The sequence below is a fragment of the Phodopus roborovskii genome, unplaced genomic scaffold (assembly GCF_943737965.1).
Source record: "Phodopus roborovskii unplaced genomic scaffold, PHOROB, whole genome shotgun sequence".
Lineage (NCBI taxonomy): Eukaryota > Metazoa > Chordata > Mammalia > Rodentia > Cricetidae > Phodopus > Phodopus roborovskii.
This window is the reverse complement of record NW_026126541.1, coordinates 24,167,373-24,189,985: the sequence shown is the minus strand read 5'-3', so window position 1 is coordinate 24,189,985 and position 22,613 is coordinate 24,167,373. Positions and strand designations below refer to the sequence as shown.

The 22,613-nt window shown below is 41.9% G+C and overlaps 1 protein-coding gene across 2 annotated transcripts in view; it reads right to left on the bottom strand.

Moving 5' to 3' along the window:
* Positions 1–8,590: 8,590 nt before the first annotated feature.
* The window catches only part of Pank1 (pantothenate kinase 1), a 71,585-nt gene continuing 57,562 nt past the window's right edge, over positions 8,591–22,613 (bottom strand). For both annotated transcript variants that reach the window (XM_051199979.1, XM_051199978.1), the window contains 3 exons: positions 22,315–22,438; positions 14,746–14,871; positions 8,591–13,451 (listed from right to left, as the gene is read on the bottom strand). In XM_051199979.1, the coding sequence (XP_051055936.1) occupies positions 13,392–13,451; positions 14,746–14,871; positions 22,315–22,438 (310 nt within the window). In that variant the 3' untranslated portion in view covers positions 8,591–13,391. The remainder of the gene's footprint in view (positions 13,452–14,745; positions 14,872–22,314; positions 22,439–22,613) is intronic.

Here is a 22,613-nt window from a genome sequence, read left to right as displayed (position 1 = left end):
GTGACTTTAGGCTTGCATCTGTCTACCCCAAATTCACACACAGCACAGAGTTCCCCCTAACCTCCAAAAGGACAGTCTCTTCCGGACTTACTACTCTGGTCTCTTGTAATTTATCTAGCTTACAGGAGGCCATCAACAGTAGCTCCTGGGCTGCTTCTACTTCACATGTAGCTGGGTGACTCTAAGCAGTCTGCCAGCATCCTGACAACTGGGCTCTTCTTAAAATGCTCACACATTTCTGGGCAGTCCTTCCAGCTTTGGTTCATGGAACCAGTAGATGGCGCTGTTTTTAAAGGTGTCCAGGACTGTGAACATTTCAGAAACACAGAGCTAGCTCTTGCATGACTTTCTGAGTATCAACAGAAAGGTTTGGATGCAAAGAATATTAGTGATGACAGCCTTTGTTCTTTGAGCTTACTTTTCGATTCAACTGGCCACCCCAATGCCCTTTAAAAGGTACACTGGAGAGATGGCTTACCTGTTAAGAGTGTTGACTGTTCTTTCAGAAGTTCAAAGTTCAGTTCCCAGAACCCACATGACAGCTCACAAACATCTGTAAATCCAGTTCCGGGGTACTTTTCCTCAACAACATTACCTGGATTCCTTAGCTATGCAACTTGTACACATAAATTTTATACACATAAAATACATTTTTTTTTTTTTTCAGGAAAAAGCTTTTCCACAGTGCACTGGAAGCCCAAATGTAACAGAGATATTAGACTCTGGTCCTCAAGCTTCCCCACATGTATTTCCCATATAAGCTTTCTTCCAAGTATGGGTGGTCTGGTGTCTAATACAATCAATGCAAAACTAAAGTTTTTTTCCCAACGTGACTTCTCAATTAAAAGAACATATAACATGGAATAACTTCCCACACTCTGAATCAGAGGGTAATTTGTTATTCTATGCTATGACATTATTGTCATGTTCAGCATGGCTTGGTCCTGGAAACCTGACCGGGATAACCAGGAAACAAAGAAAGGACAGACATACAAACACACAGAAAATCTGGGGTCTAGTGGGCTGTGTTTGTTTTGAGGGGGCAGCCCCAACTACAACAGCAGCCACCTGAGCCTAAGCACATTTATTTTGTACATCTGATTCAAGGAGCCAGATTTATTTTATGCATATGAATAAGGAGGCAGGTTTAGCTCATTTCATTAGGAGGTCTCTACAGAGGAGCAGTCTCAGGCTGTAAGGATTTTGGAGGAAGATCCTGAAGTTGATGCTGTCTGTATACTCTGTCAGCATTTGCACAAACACCAGAGGAAGGCTTTGCCAATTTTCTGAGCCTGACCCAAAGAAGACTTTGCCAAGTCCCATGGGTCTTAGCTATTGGGGTCTTGCCAATAATACAAATCCACTCAGGCTTCATCCTCTCCTAATACATTCACTCAGGGTTTTTCCACTCCCCCACACCATAACTAAAGCAGTTTATAGAAGGACTTTTTGAGCTTACTGTTCCAAGGAGATAAAGTCCATCCTGGCAACAAGAAACAGGCGTGATAATAGGATCAAAAGCTGAGAGCTCAAATCTTCAAACATGAGCACAAAGCAGAGGGTGGGGGAGTGGGAGAAGAGGGAGGAAGAGAGAGAGGATTTAGAGTAGTATGAGTGTTTGAAAGTTCTAAGCCCACCCCCACTGATATAATTCCTCCAGGGAGACCGTATGTCCCAGACGACCCAAAGACCACAAACTAGAGACCAAGTGTTCAATTCCAGAGCTATGGGGGAAATTTCTCATTCAAATCACTAGAGAAGGGTTTTGTCTTAGCTTTTTATTGCTGTGAAGGGACACCATGACCACAGCAACTCTTATAAAGAAAACATTTAATTGGGATGGTTCACTTACAGTTTCAGAGGTTTAGTCTATGATCATCATGGTGGGGAGCATGGTGGCAGGCAGGCAGACGTGGTACTGAAGAAATACCTGAGAGTTCTACATGGTGTAGGAACAGTAAGTTGACTGACAGTCACACTGAGGACAGTCACTCTCCAGCAAAAGAGACCTCAAAGCCCACCATGACATACTTTCTCCAACAAGGCCACATCTAATAGTGTCACTCTCTTTGGGGTCATTTCTTTCAAACCACCACAGGTTTTTCACCAGTGTGCATTCCTTGGTACACAATGTAATCAGAGCTTCAGGTAAATGCTATCTCTTAATCCACAGACTGAAAGTTTATCCCCCTTCTCTATTTACTGATGCCCAATTAATTTGTCAGCACTCCGGTCCTCTGAAAGCACAGTATGCACGCTTAACCTCTGAGCCTTCTCTGTGGTCCATCTCTTTAATTTCTTTGAACTTTTAGTCCAGGTTTAGAGCTACTCTGGTCTACCAGAATAACTACTTCAATTGAAGCAGCTCCTACATTTCCATACTGGATAAAAACCTTTGAAAGATGAGGAAATTGGGAAATGCTTTAGCTACAGTTAGCAGTGTATCACATGTTAGTGTGTGTTTGCCATTTGGTGACTGGTCCTACAGCATCATTCTCATGTCATTGAGACGAAAGCACCTAAGGAATTATTGGGAGAAATTTTGGCTCACTGGTTTAGAGATTATTTCATGGTGGGAGGGTTCAGCATAGCACAGCAATTCACATTATGGTGGGCAGGGAGTAGAGGGAAAAGAATACAGGAAGAGACGTCAGGTCAAGATACAGACCAGAAGGACAGACACTCCCTGGGTGTGTGTGGGGGGGGGGTGGGGGGTTATATCTCTGTACACTTACAGAATCACGGAGGCTGGTCATCAGAGTGACCACCATAGGCTGAGGCATTTGTATGCTTCTGATTCCAATCTCACATTTTTCAAAAACCACATCATGGCCTTTTAGGTATCTGCTAGGCCACAATCTGACCTGAGATGATGTCCTAAAGTTCTCTCTCAAGGTCTACTTCCAATATGTATGTATGGTGTATTAGTCGGGGTTCTTTAGAGGAGCAAAACTGATATGAATTACTAGAGTGACTTATAGGCTTGTCTAGCTAGTCCAACAATGGCTGCTTTCTTACAGAAAGATCAAGAATCCAGTAGGTTTTTCAGTACACAAGGTTGGATGTCTCAGATAATCCTCAATTTCTCCCAGCAAAGTGATACCTTAGCAATAGGGAGGGATGAGCTTGTCAGAGAGTGAAGACAAGCAGGCAAAAAGCAAAAACTTCCTTCTTCCGTGTTCTTTTATATGAGCTGTCACCAGATGGTGTGGCCCAGATTTAGGGTGGATCTTAGCATCTCAAATGATCCAATCAAAAAAATTTCCCACAGATGTGCCCAGCTGCTTGGGTTCTAGTTGATTCCAGATGAAGTCAAGTTGGTAATTAAGATTAGCCATAATGGGATTTACTTCTTTCTTTGGTTTCTGGTTTAGCCTGGTGGTGCCCAAGGGGAAAAAAAAGTCATTATCATTTATTCTGGGGTCTGGCTAAACCAGTTGTGAAACACGAGGAAAAGGGAGAGCCACACAGCTCATGCTTTTCCTGGGCCCCAAGGATGAAAGACATTCACAGATACTTTTTTTTTTTTTTTTTAAATTACGTAACAGCCAACAAGTCTGTATTTTTAGGTAGCATATTGCTTCCCTTGCCTATTTAACAAGTTCTCTATGGAGTATTCATACTGACTTCATTCCACTAGTTCAAATCCACACCACGTAAATAAGGACTATTTAAAACTCCTTTAAAATGTTCATCTCTGCCAGATAGAGTGGTGCACACCTTTAAACTAAGCATTAGGGAGGCAGAAGCAGGCAAATCCCTGTGAGTTTGAGGCTAGCCTGGCCTGGTCTCCACAGTGAGTTCCAGGCTAGCTACAGCTCTATAGTAAGACTCTGTCTCAAAAACCACAAATAACTTAATAAACAAACTAAATAAATGAAATGTTCACCTCTGTAGAGAATTAACTAATCTCCATTTTGACTTCCACATTCTGAAACTTGCTGGAGCAGTGGCAGACAAACCGTAATGTCTATGAGCTTTTTGCTGGTTTACTCCAAGTGTGCAAGAGTAAGTTCATCTGAGGCTGTGCTGTGAGATTCTTTAGGCTTTCATTATCCACCTCACTATCTGGCTACCAGCATTTTGACAGCATTCCAACAAGAGATCTGCCTTTACTTTGGGAAGGACCCTGCTTTCCATTAAAAATGGTTATTTAATTTTCTGCTCTGAGTGTAAGGGAGTATGACACCCTATCCCTCCATCAGTACAGAACACACCCAGACACCAAATTCTCAGCACAAAGGAAATTTGTTGTGAAATATTATTTTAAGATGTGCTACATTCATTTATGCTGTGGAACATTTGTTTAATGACGCAAAGATCAAAGATGTGTTGCATTCTTTTATGTTACACTTGCTTAACTCTGTGAAGCCAAGTTATTTGACTCCCTAAAACACCTGATTGGCCTAATAAAGAGTTGAACAGCCAATAGCTAGGCAGGAGAAATGATAGGTGAGGCTGCCAGGCAGAGAGAATAACTAGAAGGAAAGTACAAAAAGTAGGAGGAACAAGAAAAGTAGGAAAGGAGGATGCCAGGGGTCAGTCACCCAGCCACACAGCCAGACATGGAATAAGAAGGAAAGAAAAGGTGTACAGAAATAGAAAAAGGTAAAAGCCTAGAGGCAAAAGGTAAGATGGGATAATTTAAGCTAAGAAAAGGAGGCTAAAAACAAGTCAAACTAAGGTCAGGCATTTATAAGAAAAAAGCAAGTCTCCGTGTATTTATTTGGGAGGTAGGTGGTGCACCCCCAAAAAGCAAAGAGTTAAACAAACAAACAAAAAACAACCCCACACAACTACAGAGATTTACTACCTGGAGGAGCAAGCAGTAGGGCAGGGGGAGACTATAAAAGCCAACAGCAAGCAGCAGTAGTAGGAGCAGCAAGCAGGCATTTCTGCAGGAGTGGATCTTTAAGGAAAAAGGGCAAGAGTCTATGCTAGGGTGAGCTGCTAAGTCCTGGTTGGACACGTTGGCCAGACAGTGAATTTTGATTGTTGCACCTTGGTGTTTTGTCCCAGGAGTGGTCGGTCAGTGGCTAAATAAGGGAATGGACCTTTGGGGCTAGCTTTAGGAATGTAACCTAATGGTTTTTAAAAGGGGGAGAAGTATAAAAAGGGGAAACCTGTCAGGGCCATGTTTGCCATGCTCCAACATGTGTTTGCCATGTACGGGCCTGTTAAAAGATCCCTTCAGTGCTTGCGTTTCTTCAACAGTTTCAAGATGATTTCTGATCAATAAAGAAAAGATGGTTGCTCCTGTGATAGACACATGTAGCACACCTCTTTCCAGAGTAGACTCTCTTGGCATGTTTTTAATCTTAGATGATCTACTGATGACTTAAGGTCTTATACAATGATACCTTAAGTCTGCCTGGGGACACACCAAAGGGTGATTTTTGGAAAATCCCCCACCTTGTCTGATGGTAAACAATTCTATGATCAGAGTTTCAGGACAGACTAGTTTTGTTAGAAGCTATATTTCAGGCTACAGACCCTCATAAAAACAAAACTTTAGAGGGCCTGTGAACACTTCCCACTGAAGAGAAAGGAGCCCATTTTACTGTACCTCACCCCCAAAACACATTGCCTTTGTGTATTCCACATGGGTGCAGCTGGTGCCAGCCCTGAGTTTACACAGTGGTCCCATTTGTAGCCCCTAGAGCTGCTGTAGTTCTGGTGGCTTGTTTTATAGTCTGAATATTCTTCAGGACATAACTCCTGGGCTTCTCCATTGTAGTCCTAGCCAAGATCCCACTGAGATGGCTAATATTATGGATGTGACAAAATCACATAAGAGACAGCCTTTCTGCATTACATGAAGGGATTGCCTAGATTAGTTAGAGAAGGAAACACCCTGCCTTAACTATAGGTACCAAACTATTCCATAGGGTGTGGCCACAGCCTATAAAGAGGAAAGTGGAGAATTCCTTTCACTGCCCACTTCCCCACAGTCGCTGTAAGAAAACAACAGCAGCAGCAGGACAAGATGTACATTATCTGTGTTGAATACACTCACACCTCTCATGGCAAGAAGCCAGATGTCGCATAGACCAGTTTTTGATGCTCACCATTGACCACCACAGCCTTTTGACTACCCAGTCATAGAAGGAGTCATCTATGACTTAAGAAGTATGGGACCAGCCCCACTAATGAAGAGAAACACAGTGCTAAGTCCCTGATGTGAAGAACAGGGAAGGGTGGTACCACTGTCCAGCGCTGTCCTCTGCATTCACTGACAACACCCACAACAATGTCATCACGACAACTAGGGATGCCTGTACCTATGAATCAGTGGTGCAGCTGAGTATCAAGGCCATGAACTTAAGTGACAGCTGAATGATGAACCGTTTTTCCAGGCAAGGCATCATCACCCTGCAGGAAAGACTCTTCCCTCTTGGACCAGTTCGATATCTTACGTTTCTTCCATGTGAAGAACATGAAAATAATAGATCCAGATGAGGCAAAGGCCAGACAGGCTGAGGCCTGAGAGACACACTTCAGCACCCTTAGAGGGGATTCGAGAGAAATGCAATCTTAGCAGTCACCATGAAGACGCCTGAGAAGAGAAAGGTAAACCAACTGAAGCTGCCCCCAATTCAGTACACCCTTCCCCTGCACTGCCCTGGTGCCATAGACCACACACGAAGCAGCTGCCATAGATGAAGATTTATTGAGCTACCAGTTTGTCATGAAGAGCTACATGAGTTTCGTATCAACATGGGAGACCTTAGCCTAGAACCACATTGTGACCTGACCCCTACAGCCCGAAAGAACTTCACTAGTTAGAGCTTAGAAAAGAAGACTCCCAGTGGAATACTGAGGCCTAGTGACATCATAGGCTGTGTGGGTCTCTGGGAGATGATGGTGGCAGTGCAAACTCGTACAGCCACTTTGGAAATCAGTATGGTGGTTCCTCAGGAAAATGGGAATTAGTCTACCTCAAAGTCCAGTAATTCCACTCTTAGGCATATACCCAAAAAATGCACATTCATACAACAAGGACATCTGTTCAACTATGTTCATAGCAGCATTATTTGTAATAGCCAGAGCCTGGAAGCAAGCTAAATGCCCCAATTGAAGAATAGATGGAGAAAATGTGGTACATTTACATAATGGAGTACTACTCATCAGACAAAAAATAATGGAATCCTGAAATTCACAGGCAAATGGATGGAACTAGAAGAAACCAACCTGAGTGAGGTAACCGCGTCACAAAAAGACAAACATGTTATGTACTCACTCATATATGGATTTTAGGTATAAAGCAAAGGATTACCAGCCTACAATCCACACTGTCAAAAAAGCTAGGAAATAAAAAGGACCCTAAGAGAGACATGGTCCCCTGCAAAAGGGGGAAGGGACAAGATCTCCCAAGAAAATTGGGAGCATGGGTGGAAGGGAGAGGAAGTTAGGAGGATGAGGAGGGGAGAGGTAGGCATGAGGGAGCAGGAAGATTGAGTCAGGGAAAGAATAAAGGAGAGCAAGAAAAGAGATACGTAATAGAGGGAGCCATTATAGGTTTTAAAGAGAAATCTGGCATTCAGATATCCAGAGATCTACAAGGATGACCCCAACTAACAATCTAAGCAATAGTGGAGAGGCTACCTTAAATGTTCTTCCCCAATAATGAGATGGATGACTACCTTATATGTCATCCTAGAGCCTTCATCCAGTAGCTGATGGAAGCAGAAGCAGACACCCACAGCTAAACACTGAGCCAAACTCCTGGAATCCAGATGCAGAGAGGGAGGAATGATGAGCAAAGTGGTCAAGACCAGGCTGGAGAAACACACAGAAACAGCTGATCTGAACAAGGAGTGCTCACAGACTCCAGGCTGATAGCTGGGAAACCAGCATAGGATCAACCCAGACCCCCTGAATGTGGATGTTAGTTAGGAGGACTGGCCAGTCTATGGGGCCTCTGGTAATGGATCAGTATTTATCCCTAGTATACAAATGGACTTTGGGAGCCCATTCCACATAGAGGGATACTCCCTCAGCCTAGACAGATGGGGGAAGGCCCTAGGCCCTGCACCAAATGATATGACAGGCTTTGAAGACCCCCCATGGAAGGCCTCACCCTTCCTGGGGAGCAGAAAGTGGATGTGAAGGGGGTTGGTGGGGGAAAACAGGGGAGGATGGGAGGGTGCAGGAACTGCGATTGACATATAAAACAAGCTTGTTTCAAATTTAAATTAAAAAAAATTATCACACACACACACCCAGTACTCTTAAACATTGAAGTAATAATAATAATAATACAGAACAACAACAACAACAAAAAAAACCAAAAATTACCACTCCCCCTTTACCTTTTCCTGGTAAGCCAGTATGCTCAAAATGATTAAATAAACAAAAACAACAAAAGGAAAACCTGGCTCCTCCCATTTTTATATTCAGTCTTGTGCATCCCTTTGACATTAAACTATATGCACATATGAAACTTTTTTTTCTTCTTGAAAATTCTTTAAGAAAAGATGATTTCTTGGCCACTGGTTGAAAGCAGTGTGGTGAAAACCCTGAGTCATCCCAGCTAAATCTAGATGGGAAGATTCTCTGTTTGTGAACAGTGAATAAAGGAAGAGCCAAAGACTTTTAAAACTCAGAGTTTATTTTTCTATTGCAAATGATGAATCGTTGACAAGCAGCCTTTCAAGGCTGACTTGAAAGGGCTCTACACAAACGGTTACACCGTGTCGCTGGTACACAGATACCTTCCAGAAACTGCAGTAATTGAGTTCATTATGAGAGAAAGTGCTTGTGGGTTGTCTGAGGAAGAAAAGAGCAACATATCACATATAAATTCACAAAGGGCTGAAGTTACACAGTGGAAACAATGAAGTGATCCCGATGGTAAAGTATTGACAGTGATGATTCAAGTAACAATCCAAATAAACCTGTGTCATGAAATGATTAGTTTTAAAAAAATGAAAGCTAGGAGAGTGTGTCACTCCTAAGAGCTGAGATCAGGATTGAATCACACTTGCATACCAAGAACATCTGGCCAAGGAGGTCCTTCTGCTCATCCATCATTTCACTTTCTCCCCTTCTTCAGAGCACTTGATACTCTGAACATTTCCTATGTATTGGCTTACACACACAATTCCTATCACCCGCCAAGAGTGACAGCCCAAGAAAGCTGGGGTCTCCAGTCTCGTTCATAGCTCTGGGCATCTTGCGTGTTGCCCAGTGCCTCCCATGTCATGACTTTTCAGTAAAAGTTAAAATGATGGAGAGTAAATGAATGAACACTTAGTAAGGGCTGGTAAACAAGGTACATTATACAAATCTTTCTCAGATGTTTCAAATCATCTTCTGATCACTGGGAGAAAATTTATTTCCATATAACAACTCTTGCAAGGGATAAGAGCTTAGGGTGAAACTTGGTGCTAGGACCTTCTTATTCACCAGCTAGACTCAGGGTAGAGTTGTAGCCCTAAGTAGTTACAGAGAAAACATGGTTCACTATGCAGATACTGCTTGAGCCCAGCACACTGGGAACAATGAGCCAGATAATGGAACGGTCTCATATATTTGTGTAGTAACTGGCTTATTGATTTCCCTCAAGAGGACAATTTGCTCTGTTCCTTTGAAGCTAGGTTGCTTCTAGGTTCACTTTATTTGAAATGCTGCAATGGCTCCACGCTGATGACAAAGGATTCTAAAATCTCTAGCATGGAATAAAAGCCCCTCCATACATAGCTGATTGCCTCTCTCCCAGGACCCAGATTCTCATTTGTGAACCAGGTTTCAGCAAAAGAAACTCCGAAGGCGGCAAGCAGGCTATTTCTTCCTTTATCATTTAGCTTCCTTCAGCTGAGAGGCCCTCCCCTCCTGATCCACACTTGGTTAAAATTCCACAAAACCTTCCCAAGCACCCTTACCAAGAAGCCTCCAGCTCTGTCGCCCCTTCCATTCTCACAAGTCCTACTCCCAGTGGAACTCAGTCTAGTGCTACTCCTAAAACTGAGTTTCCCACCCCTCTTGGCATGTTATAATAAAGCCTCTTACAGATCCCCTAAACTCCCACTTCCCATTTACCTTAGTGGAAAAAGAATACCCCCCCCAGCTATTTAGTATGCTTCCAGTTTCACCCAAGTCTCTGCCCAGAGTCATCTCCAATGAGAGATTATCTCTGGTCACCCTGATTGGAGAAGCTCCTCCCTTTCTCATTTTCCTAAAAAGAACTATTCTTCTCAATAGAAGGAATATAAGCCTTAGTCTACTTTTTTAGTCTACTTTTTCTTTGCAGTAGTGAAGTAATATGATGTTGTATGTTTATTATGTATTGTATAATTTATCCATTCCTTTTCCTTCTAGAATGTAAGGTTTGTGATCATGGAACTTCATTTTGTTTATTGATGTATTTGTGAATAATGACTCTATGTCTCAATTCACACTTTGCCTTGCAATTTTGCTGTTTTCTCTGCTGGGCAGCATGGATGTATACTGTTCATCTTAGTTTCTACCTCCTTCCTAGATATCTAAAGTAACCTGTAGTAACTCTGTGATATTCCTCACAACACTGAGTGGCATCAATTGTAATTCCTCTCTAATAGCTCCTAAGAAAGGGATTCTGAATCCATGTATTGCAAAAGCCAATCCTTGTCAGAAATTCTTTAGGCTATATATACTTTAAAATTCAGAGTCATTCTCACTGAATTGCCCTTAAGAAGTACCCTGAAATCATACACACTAACAGTTCTGCTACAAAGTATCTGAGAAGTCCCATTATTGTGATAAACAATGCTCAAGTTAGCTCAGGCTGCCAAGTCAACTGTGACAGCAAACTCAAGGGCATGAGGTTTTGGAATCATGGCCATGTTCTGTCCTGGGATTCTGTGAAGTGTCTCCATGCTAATCACAACTGAGAGAGAGAGTTTGGAACAATCTATTAATGCATTGCTTTAAAATGTCTTTAAAAATGCATGACACATTTAAATGTGTATGTTAAAATAGAAATGTAAAACTATTTGCTGTATTTTACACATGAGCAAACTTGGGCTTAAAGGGAATTTTAGCCACTTGCTTTCACAGTTAGTAACTGGCTAAGCTGTATCCAAACCAAAGCTATCTCACTTTGGACCATCTCACCAACCTCATGTCACATGGCACAGTTTTTCTTTGTGATGGCCAATCTATGGAGAACTCTGTAATTCAAGGAAAATGTGAAAAATCCTCAGGACACAAGTACCTCTTTGTAGAAACAGGCTAGCTCTATGTAGCCAACACTTGGTTGGTAATTTAATGGGAAATGCATTTATTCATCTACACCAATGGTGTCGGGGGTGGGGAGGGGTTATGCAGACAGTCCTGGAACTCTAGGTAGCCCAGGCTGGCCTTGAATTCACATTGATCCTCTTGCCTTAGTGCTGGGATTACAAAAATGCACCACTACACCTAGCTCCAATGTTTTAGATGTTTGGAATGAGACATCACGTGATTTCAGATAATTAATAAAATATATAGGCACAGTTATTTGCCCTGGTTTTCTCTGCAGAATCATGACCTTCAGGTCTAAGGTCTGCTGTCCCCTGAAAGTCTAAAGAAGGGAGGAAGAGACAGTCAAAAGGCACTAGGATAGATAATACAGAGATAATGTCTCTTTCGAGAACATTGTAGTTGACTGAATGTTTTAAAGCTAAAGCAGAAGTTGACAGAATGTATATGTGGTGAGAGAAAATTGAAACTGGTTCAGAATTACCAAATCTCACAGTGGTACTTTGGCATTAAGCAGTCAATAATATAAGAGTAATAAAGCTAAATTAAAAAAAAATCCCTATATGGGCTTACAGCTATAGCTCAAGACTCAGTCTGGACCTTCCCACACCTGTGGGAAAGCCTCATATGATGAGCTATGCGGCAGAAAAACAACAGCAGCAGTAGCAGCAGCAATAACAACAACATACAGTTACTTTACATATAAAGCAGGTCAGTATAAAGACGAGGTATAAGAAATGAAAATAACATATACACTAAAAACATCCCAACAGAAACGGGCTTTATTTAAACCAGACAAGTGAATTCTTCCATCAGCATCAACTTCTTCAAGACTCAAGGATACGGAAATGAAAGGTGGGTGCTTCACAAGGTAGAGAGGTGAAGACTGACCAAGGAGTTACTGTATTGCCTTTCCAAAGCCCTTGCAAGAGTATCCTCCATCCAAAAGATTGTTACATCTTGTGTTAAAGTGTGCGTGCAGCATCCTCTTTTGAAAGTGACCCATCTATTTTAATGAAAACCTTTCAGAAGGAAAGGTATGTATATATATATATATATATATGTGTGTATATATACATATATGTATCATAAATTATATTTCAGTTTTAGAAATGAAATAAAGTACAAATCACAGTTTAAATACTAAAACAGAAGTTAAAAAAAAAACCTTTAACATTATTACTCATGTCTTGTTACATGGTTCCTAGTACAAACATGTACAAAACAATATTTCTAACTGACACCTCAACTCATGAGTTCCCCTAAATCTAGTGTGTCCAGATCAGCTAAGACAGCCCCTCCAAACTTTACATGGGGATTTTCTGCCATTCTTATGACATACATGAATGAGGACATTTTACGACAGACTATTTCAACTTAGTGTAAAGTATATCCAATGAAACATTATAGTTACGAGGGGTACGGAAACAAAGATAAAAGTGCATATAATGTTCAATGTGTGCCACTTTCATTAACCCTTTCCTTTTAAGTTTTCTCACTGCAGTCACATTTTTAGAACTTCAGATTATGTGTTTAACTTCGTGTTGAGTTGGTCAGCACCTTGATTGACATGAGCAATTAGAACAAGGAAAGTGTATAGATAGATAAGAGGGAGATGAGAAGACAAAAACAGGAAAAGGCCTTTTTTTTTTTTTTTTTTGTCCTAAGACACTGAATCAGAAAGGATTAAACAAACAAACAAAAAGTGTTCACAGTGCAACATGCCAGATTCGTAGTTTCATTTGAAACCAAGAGCAAATCATGAAACGTCATGAAAAAATATAAGTAAAGGTAAAATCTCCTAGAGTAATTACTAAATGAAGTTAAAATTACCACACTGATCAGTAAACCCCAGAAGAAACATGAACAGCGCTTCCATTTCAGGCCCCTCTTAAGCATCACACAACTTTTCAAAGTTAATGCATGAAACTGGTAGGTTTGGCCACGCTGCACAATTTCTTTTTTAAAAAATACAGTATACAGAAAAAAATTACTATATTCCCCATTTTGTATCATAAGCTTGAAACCTAAGAGCAAAAGATCTAGGATTTTAAATTATTTACAAATTCAGCAGGTACATCCACCACAGTGGCTTGGCTTCTATTCCAAGGAGATGTCACCTTCTCTGGCAGTGTCTGTCAGTTCTCTGTTCTCACAGGAGGCTGTTTCATCTACTGTGCATCGGTCATTTTGAACAGTTCCAACAGGGCCCCAACAGCTCCAAAATAACCCTACAAAACAATGGAGAACTTGTGGAGGATTGTTTCTGAGCCTTGGCCAAAGAACTGCTGCTGTTCTAGGCAGCTGTCTAGAACTAGTTCTAGGAATGCTGTCCTTCACTTGATAGGTGCACACTATCTGTCAAGTGAATTCATGGCTGGGGATACAGGTTAAAGGCAGGACCCATGTTTAGCATAACTGAGGCTATGCAGTGGAGCTCCCGCAACACAAAACAAACAAACACTGGTCTCTTCACAAAATGATTGAGTGATCAAATAACTATAATGTATCTTAATGCATATTTATCTATATTAAATGCTTAGGGCTGACATATGGTGTCGCTGCCTCCCTGCAAAATAGAAGCTCATATTTCTATGAAAATATAGGTTTCTAAAACTCAGCTGTTTGGGGAAATAGTGTCTTAGTCACTGGATTTGTAAATGCAACAAAATACTGAAGACTGGGTGGCTTATAAAGACTATAACTCCATAGCCTAGCTTTCTGGAGGTGGAGCAGTCCAAAATGAAGGTGTCTCTCAAAGCCAGGCTCCTTGCAGACTGCTGTGCCACTGGAAACTGGCATTGTGGAGGGGGCCTCTTTTATACAGATGCTACTTCCTTTCCAGAGAGCTCAGCTCTGGTGACCTAGTCACCTCCCCAAGGCCTCAGTTTCTAATGCCATCATCTTGGGGTTAGGACTTCAGTGTAGGAAGGGGAAGGGAGAGAGGTACGACATACAAATACTAAGCCTGCTAGTTACCTACTCTCTAAAGGGCTAGAGACACATCTCCTTGTCCACCTGGCTCAGTAGTTACCTTAGAGATGGCATGGATATGTCAGGTATGTCAGGACCTTTAGGGCAGCTGCTGAGGTCTTACACATGCTAGAAATGATTCTGAGCGCTTTACACGTGTTAAATCATTGCATCATCAATCACGGGGACACCTCTTGAACACATTGACTTAGAATGTGCTGGAATACTACACAGAAGTGTGGCTGCTGGATCATTTCATTCTACTTTTAGTTCCCTAAAGAATTTTCCATACTGTTTCCTACAATAGTTATAATGATAATTCACATTTCCAAATGACTTTTTGTTTTCATTTCAGTAACCGTCTTCGAATCTCCACTGTTGGCTATAAAAGCTTCCATCGTATAACTGTTCTTTTTTGTGTGTGGGGAGGGAGAGAATAAATAAAAAATTTAAAAGGCAATTTTCTACTTGATCAATTTTGAAATACAGACTCATATGATAGACAACCCAAAATACACATAGGGCAATTAAGTCTCTGTGACCCTGACCTACCTCATGTTCCAAAAAGAGGGCTTTCAGTTGTCCTTTAGACCAAAAGTCCATGGCATATGCTAGCAACTTCATTGAGACCATATTGATTCTGAGAAAGTTCCCAACGAATACAACTCGGTCAATATTCTGAAAAACCAACCAAACAAACAGCAGGGAAACAATTAAACCGTGGATTAAAACAGTGTTTAGTAAAGATTCCATATTCAGTGGTGTGGTTATCTATGACCTTGCTCAGTCAATATTTGTAAATGGGACCCTTTCAGCATAACCAAAACCAAAGTTAAACCACCAGAGCGTTCCACACAACAGAGGGTCAGAGTTTGGTTGTGCTATACTGGCTTCTTGGTTAACCTGCCACAAACTCGAATAAGACTCTCCTGTTGGCAAGTCTCTGGGGCACTTTCAGGATTGGTATGGGATGGCCCAGGTCCCTGTGGGTGGAGTAATGGCTTGTATAAGGCTGGGCATGTAGTGTCAGTCAGCAGCTGTGGCCTCAGCTTCGGGCCCCACCTTCAGGTTCCTGCTCTGCCTCTATCCCTGCCTGGGCTTCCCTTAATGATGAGGTTTGATTAGGAAATGAAGGTAAAGCAAATCCTTTCTAGCCCAAATTGCCATCTCACGATCTTTATCACAGCAATAGAAAGCAAACTAGGACATGGGCAAAACAGAAATGATAATAAATAGGTCATTATGTTATTGCTTACAGGTACTATGCTAGGTTGCATTAAGTCTGATATATCTTCAATTTAATATATATATATATATACACACACACACATATATTGTTATTGAAAATAGAGTTCAATTTGTCTCCCAGCGCCGCAACCCCCCATCTCCAAGTATAAAATACTATTACAACCAACTTATAAATGAAATGAATGGCTGTGGTGTATTTATCTACTGAGTTTGGGATATAATAAACAATCTCCATCTCTGCCCTCAAGAGTAGAATATCTTATTTGCGCAACAGACGTATTAAAATATGGTAACAAAAATGCACAGTGTGGATGTAGATTTTTGTTCTGAATCCACACTTAGGAACACTCCTCTCAATCTGTGCATGCAGGCAGGCTTCAGATCTCCCCAAACTCCAGCTCCTGCACTCTTCCCATCTTCCCTAAGGTGTTTTTGAAGCTAAAGACTGAGCTCAGCCGGCCTGCTATGTAGATGCTAGACCATGGCCAGTTGCCATGGTCACTCAGATCAAAGGCAATAATGTCTTGGACAGTTATTTTCTGCTCTGTCTACCAGGAATGATCAAGATCTAAGAACATCATCTTTGAAATGCCTAAAGTTTTAACAATGTATGTTCATGAAGACATTAGTCACTGAAAAATAGTCTGTGGGTAAAGGACTCAGAGGTGCTTTCAGTACATTTCCATTAGAAATAAAGCCTGGAGTTGCAAACTGACCAGACTACAGGATACAGAAGGTGAAGAAAGAACATATCCAAGAGGAACTTAACTAAACATAAGGGAAGCAAAGTAGAATTCTTGTATCGTACTACCAGGAAGACAGATGGAGTAGGGTCAGCAATAAATTCTGACAAGCATTACATATTTCCAGTAAAGGCCAGGTGGGTCAAAATTACAAATGTTTAACAAAGAAGGAAAATGAGAGGCGACTAAGGAAAAGGTGCTCTTCTTAAGAGTAAGGCTACAGAGCCGGCTCAGCAGCCAAGGGCCCATGCTGCTCTTGCAAAGGACCAGAGTTTGGTTGGCAGCACATTCATGGGGCAGTTCCTAACGGCCTTCAACTCCAGCTTCAGGAATCCAATGACTTCACCTCTGTAGCCACCTGCACTCATGTTCATACGTCTACATGAACACATACAAACACACACATATGTGAACAACTCATGTTCACATGTCTACATGGGCACATACACACACACATATGTGAACAACTCATGTTCACATGTCTACACACACATAACCGAGAATAATTAAAATTAATGCTTAAGTAGAAAAGGTGTGATACTCAGAATCCAGTAAAATTGATTTGTTTACTTGAAAAATTATCTTCAAGATGGGGAATGGTGGTGAACACCTTTAATCCCAGCATTCAGGAGGCAGAGGCAGAGGCAGAGGCAGGCAGATCTCTGTGAGTTTGAGACCAGCCTGATCTATAGAGTGAGTTCCTGGACAGCTAGGGCTGTTACACAGAGAAACCCTGTCTCGAAAAAATATTTTAAGAAAAATTTTCTCAGTAAATGTCAAATGAAATTATTTGTTAATTAACAAAGAGTTCTGCAAACCAATAAGAGAGCAGGTTCAACAATCCAATACACAATGGGTGAATAGTATATTAACAGACTGTTCACATGTGAACAAAAGGGGAATTACTGGGCCAGCAAAATGGCTCAGTGGGTAATGGTGCTTGCTGTTAAGCTTGCTGACCTGAGTTTAATGTCTGAAGCCAGCATAGCACAAGGAAAAAACTGACTCCCATGAGCTGTCCTCTGACATGGACCATAGCATGTTTGCATACACACATACATACACACACACACACACACACACACACACACACACACACACACACACAAATACATGGAATTTAAGAAATTTTAAAAGGAGAAACACTAATAATGATTAAATATATGAAAATATATAACCACTTATATTTAAGGTACATTTTTTTCTATTAGATTAAAAGTATTAAAACAAAGGTTAATTGAAACGGACTTAGTGGAGCACATTCTATATGGAGAGATACCTTGCCCAGCCTAGACACAGGAGTGTGGAGGTGGAGAGGTGCCTTGGGCCTGCCTCAGAGAGATGATGGGGCAGACTTAGTAGACTTCCCAGGGGAGGCCTTACCCTCTGCAAGGAGCAGATGGGAGGAAGGGGTAGGAGGGGATCAAGGAATGGAGGGAGGAGGAACTGGGATTGGAATATAAAAATATTAATTAAAAAAAAAGGTTAACTGTAGTGGCATTGTGCTTTGCCAGTGAACTTGTGGTGGTGGCCATACCCTTTGAGTGCAGTTTTAGGTTCAGACATGACCCCTTATAAAGTAGAAGAGGGGCTGGCTGGAGCTCTATTGGGTTGCCATGAGAGCATCAGAGTAGGAAGACTGCAGCAGTTATTTAGTCTTATCTGTGTAGGTGCTTCCCTAAATATCATTTATCTTGGGTCTGGTAGACTCATTTAAACCCCGCCTTCAGTTAACAGTCTGCCTAAAAATTTATATGTTATGCTTAGTGGAAATATAAATTAGAACTACATTTATAGAAGGAGTTTTACAATGTCTGTCAAAATTATAATCAACACACCCATTGATTTAGAAATTTATCTTTTTAATTTAATCAATTAATTAATTTTGATAGAGACAAGGTCTTACTATGTAGACCTAGCTGGCCTAGAAGTCACCATGTAGACCACGCCGTCAAACTCACAGACATATGCCTATTTTTGCCACCTTGAATTAAAGGTGTGGGCTCCCATGCCCCCGTAAAAATTTACCTTACAGATATACTGACATTTATACAAGACTGTATGTTTTATAAATGTGCACAAAACACATACATATAAAAAATATATCTGTATATACTACAGGACTTTTGATAAAGCAAAAAGCTAAAAAAAAAAAAAAATGCTATCATCAGGAAAGTGAGCAAATCTTTGACAGCACGTAGAGTGCCAGATAGGTATTACGAATGTTGAAATATAAATACAGCAATCTCAAGCACACTATGTAAAACAGTGAGAGGCAGTATTTTCAGAGGTGCATATATGAGGCATGTGTAGACTGATAATGATGGTGGAGTTAGAAACAAGAAACAGCTCAGTATGAACTGATGGACACATGGGAGCCCTTTACTCTCTAGCCTTCACATGGGACATCCACGACGAAAACCCATCCCGACAAAGCAAAATGCACAATAGTATGAGGAGGGTGGATTGTATAGTCTGTGATTATTTCTTAGCTGCTTCTCCAGAAGATCTGGGTTCCATCATTCCCAGGACCCACATGTCAGTTCACAACTGTCTGTAACTCCATTTCCAGGGCACCCCGACAGCCTCTTCTAGCCTCGGTGGGCACTGCACACATGTAGTGCACAGAAATATAAGCAGGCAAGACACTCATACACATACCAATAAAATTTTAAAAAGAGAGAATGTTCTGTAGAGCATGCTATGTTTGAAAGCACATATTTATCTCGTGCCATATAAACCACAGACTAAAAATAAACCAAACCTGGAAACAAGGGACAGTCTATAGTGAGATTCAAGCTGAGGTGTGTGTGGAAATGGACTGGCCTCACTGACTGACTGCCTTTCTGCTGTCTTTGGGACTCTGCCTTATCTTTTCCAAACTAAATAAAAGGTGCAATGCAGACTGCTGGGAGAGAAATGACATCAATGGCTTTAGCTAGCTGTGATGGAACTTGTGTGTGATAATATCCACTGTCCGAGCAAGACATGCCCATAGGCACAACAGTAGTAAGTCAATTATAGGGGTAATCTATAGACATATATTATCTGTGAGTTATTAAAGCCACTGGAGATCAGTTTGCAAAGCCAGCCACGCTAGTGGTGGTAAACACCTTTTAATCCCACCACTTGGGAGGTAGAGGTAGACAGATCTCTGTTAGTTCAAGGCCACACTGAGTTACACGGAATTGATCCAGTCCTACCAAGAAACAGCTCACACAAAGATGATCTCAGCACTTTAACGCTGATGATGACACCCCTTTAACCCCAGTATTAGGGAGTTATAAAAAGTAAAGGGTCTCATGTGGAGATTGATTCTCCAGCCATGCTGAGGAGAGGTTACAATCTGAGGCTTGGTGAGAGCTTGTGGAGACTGGATCAGCCCTTTCAGCCTGAGCTAGTGGCTGGCTGCTTTGCTTCTCTGATCTTCAGCTTGAAACTTGAATCCCCATATCTGTCTCTGGGTCTTTCATTTATCGTGCTACAGTAACCTACTGCTTTCAGATTGGAATTGAGGTATACACTGCACAAGAGGAAATTCACAGCTGGTAGTGTGCACCCGGTCAAAAGCTGTGCCTGGGGAGGTCAATAGGCTCCTCCTATTGGGAAGCTATTGTTTTTGCAAAAAGGACATGATGTGCTTATCAAATTACCTTCTAAAGAGCTGTTTGTGCCCATGAATTAGTGTCGACACCAGAGGAGTTTCTTTTTGCATCCACTCATAATGGGTCAAAGGGCTGAGAATAAATGACTGCCGATTGTCCAGCTGTGGCGCTCCCTCTAACCCTCAAGCAACAGAGTGGGAGAAGGGCTGGAAAGAAAGTAAGGGCGGAGGAAGGGGGAGTGCCAAGCACTACTGACTTCCAGGCCTGACTATTCCATTACCTGCCCAGACTGCCTGTCATCCGGTCACAGGGGTGGGAAGGAAGGGCTCATAGGTCCCATCCCTCCCTGAGGATTTATACAGTCCATGGCTGATGGATTAACATTGTCTTTACTGTTCTTGTAAACAAAACTTTACCAATGCTCCTGTTTAAAACAAAAAATCCCTGATGAAAACCATTGGTATGTGCAGGGGGAGGGGGAGTAGAAGGGAGGCTAGGGGCCTTTGGGAAGGGAAGGGCAATCAGTGCCAGTGGGAGAGGGTACAAGAAAGAGTAAGGGAGGCAATTATGATCAAAATATACTGTGTACATGTATGAAGATGTCATAGTAAAACACATTGTGAACTGATATAGGCTAACAAAAAGAGGTAAATAAAGCCTAAATTTGGTAGAAGGGCTGGAGTGATGGCTCAGTGGTTAAGAGGAAGTAAGTGATGCACTTCCAGAAGACCAGAGTTCGAGTCCCAGCACCCACATCAGATAGCTAGAAAGCACCTGTAACTTCAGCCCCAGGGGGTCCACCTCCTCTGGACTCTGGGGGGGCATCTGACCACCACACGTATACATAATTTAAAATAATAAAATCAATTTTAAAAGAGAGGAGAACATTTCATTATCATAAGGAAAAGCAACTCCGATTCAGGAAGTATGGTGCCCCATTATAGGAAATGGCTAAAAATCAAAGGTTCTCAAATGAGCAACCGCAGAGAACAATGTAAGGGCTGATGACCTTGGCTTTTGCTCTCCCAGGGAAATCTGATACTGCCAATCCCGGAGCTGTCCAGAGAGCCTACATTAACTCAGCAACCTCTAAAGGAGCTGTGGTCCCAGGTAGTCAGTGAGTCAGCCCCTTTATCTATTGATCTGCACAGGAAATATCCAAGTCAGCAAATAGTGTGTCCATTTTTTAATGTATAAACAAACAAACAAACAAACAAATAAATAAATAAAGGCAGTTGGCCTCTCCCAAAGGCCAAAGATTGTGATATCTGGGGAAAGACCTGGCTCACTCCAGCAGAAGGTAACTCAGGAAAACAGGGGAAAGGACACAGCTGCTCTGTGTGGCAAAGGGTGGCACTATGCAATTGATCTTTGGGAGTCATGAGTACAGCCAGCCTACCCACATATTACTCTTACAGCTTGTTTGGCTATGTAGAAAAACACCCTGTAAAGGTTAAAGCCCAAAAAATAAACCCTTGTTTCCAATGAATCTCTTGACCAAAGTGGACTTTGAGAAGGCATGGCTCTGGAACCTGATCACCTGATTCCCATTAAAACTCATGTGGACTAAGGACTTGCCAGTAATTGCAGACTGCTCTCCAGTTGACAGTGATATACTTTACTCAGTGTTGTGAAGGGAGGGGTCTCCTTTTGTAACCACAAAGGTCAAAGACAGATTCAGCATTAAAACAAACAAACAAATGTGCCTTGTAACTCAGCTTGGCAGGGGCTCTACAGACCCCGTGGAGTTGCAGTTTTAAGGGCAGTGGTGACCGCCAGGCTTGGGTGCTGGAAGCTGAACTCAAGACCTCTGCAATAGTAGCATGTGCTGTTAACTGCCAAGCTACCTCTAGCTCCACCCCACCTCCCTTTTTAGAAAGATTTGTTTATTTATTTTATGTGCCTGCTGTGGCTCTTATATATTTCTCCTATTACCTGTTCCATGCCCAAATTCCGTCTTTTGTCTTCCTAACACACCTCAAGGAGAGGGTTCTTCTACGCCTCAAATCTTGTTTTTTAGAAACAGGTTCCACCTTTTTTTCTTCCTCAGAAGAATTTAATCTTTCAAAACTTGTTAATAAAGCTCTGTCTGATCGCAGCTCTACCCATTTCTTGTCCCTGGGGCTCTGGCTGGCCTGGGCTGTAGCAAGCTCTCTGTGCTTTGATAGCCCTGTACAATGCTGCTTGAACTCCATGCCACAAGGCAACACTGTAAAGAAGCTGAAAGCAGAGAGAATATCGAGTCCTGCAGGCGGGAGCATTTTATGTGTACTTATCCACACACACGCCCAGGGCTTTCGTCACATTTCAGTGGCAATAATAATGGCTAGAAAGAATGGAATGTGGATTAGATTTCTGACATGCTTCCACAAGGGTATCTATTTAAAAGTAAATCATACTGTCTTCTGTTCTCTAAGGTGTAACCATATAATAAAAGGCAAGCTTCCTAAGAGTGACAACAGTTGTTACACTGCCAAAGATGATGCCTGGGCATGGCCCCAGCTTTCTCAGGGTTAAAGCCTTACCTCATTCAGTGCACACATCCGAGCAATGGAGCCAATGTTGTTGGTGATGGTGACCAATGTGGCACGGGCGAGATCTTCCTTGCTGATGGACTCTCTCTTTTCTTTACTCATCATGTTGCCGAAGCTATGTTGGAAATATCAGTGAGAGTATTCAAAGTCATCCCTAGGCAGGACCCAAGCTTCCACCAAGGTACTCTGGGAAGCACTAAGAATAACCCTGCTTAAACTCCAATGCCCTGACTTCACTATCATGGTTTATCAGCAGACAGTATTACACTATGAATGGCTGCTGCCCCCTT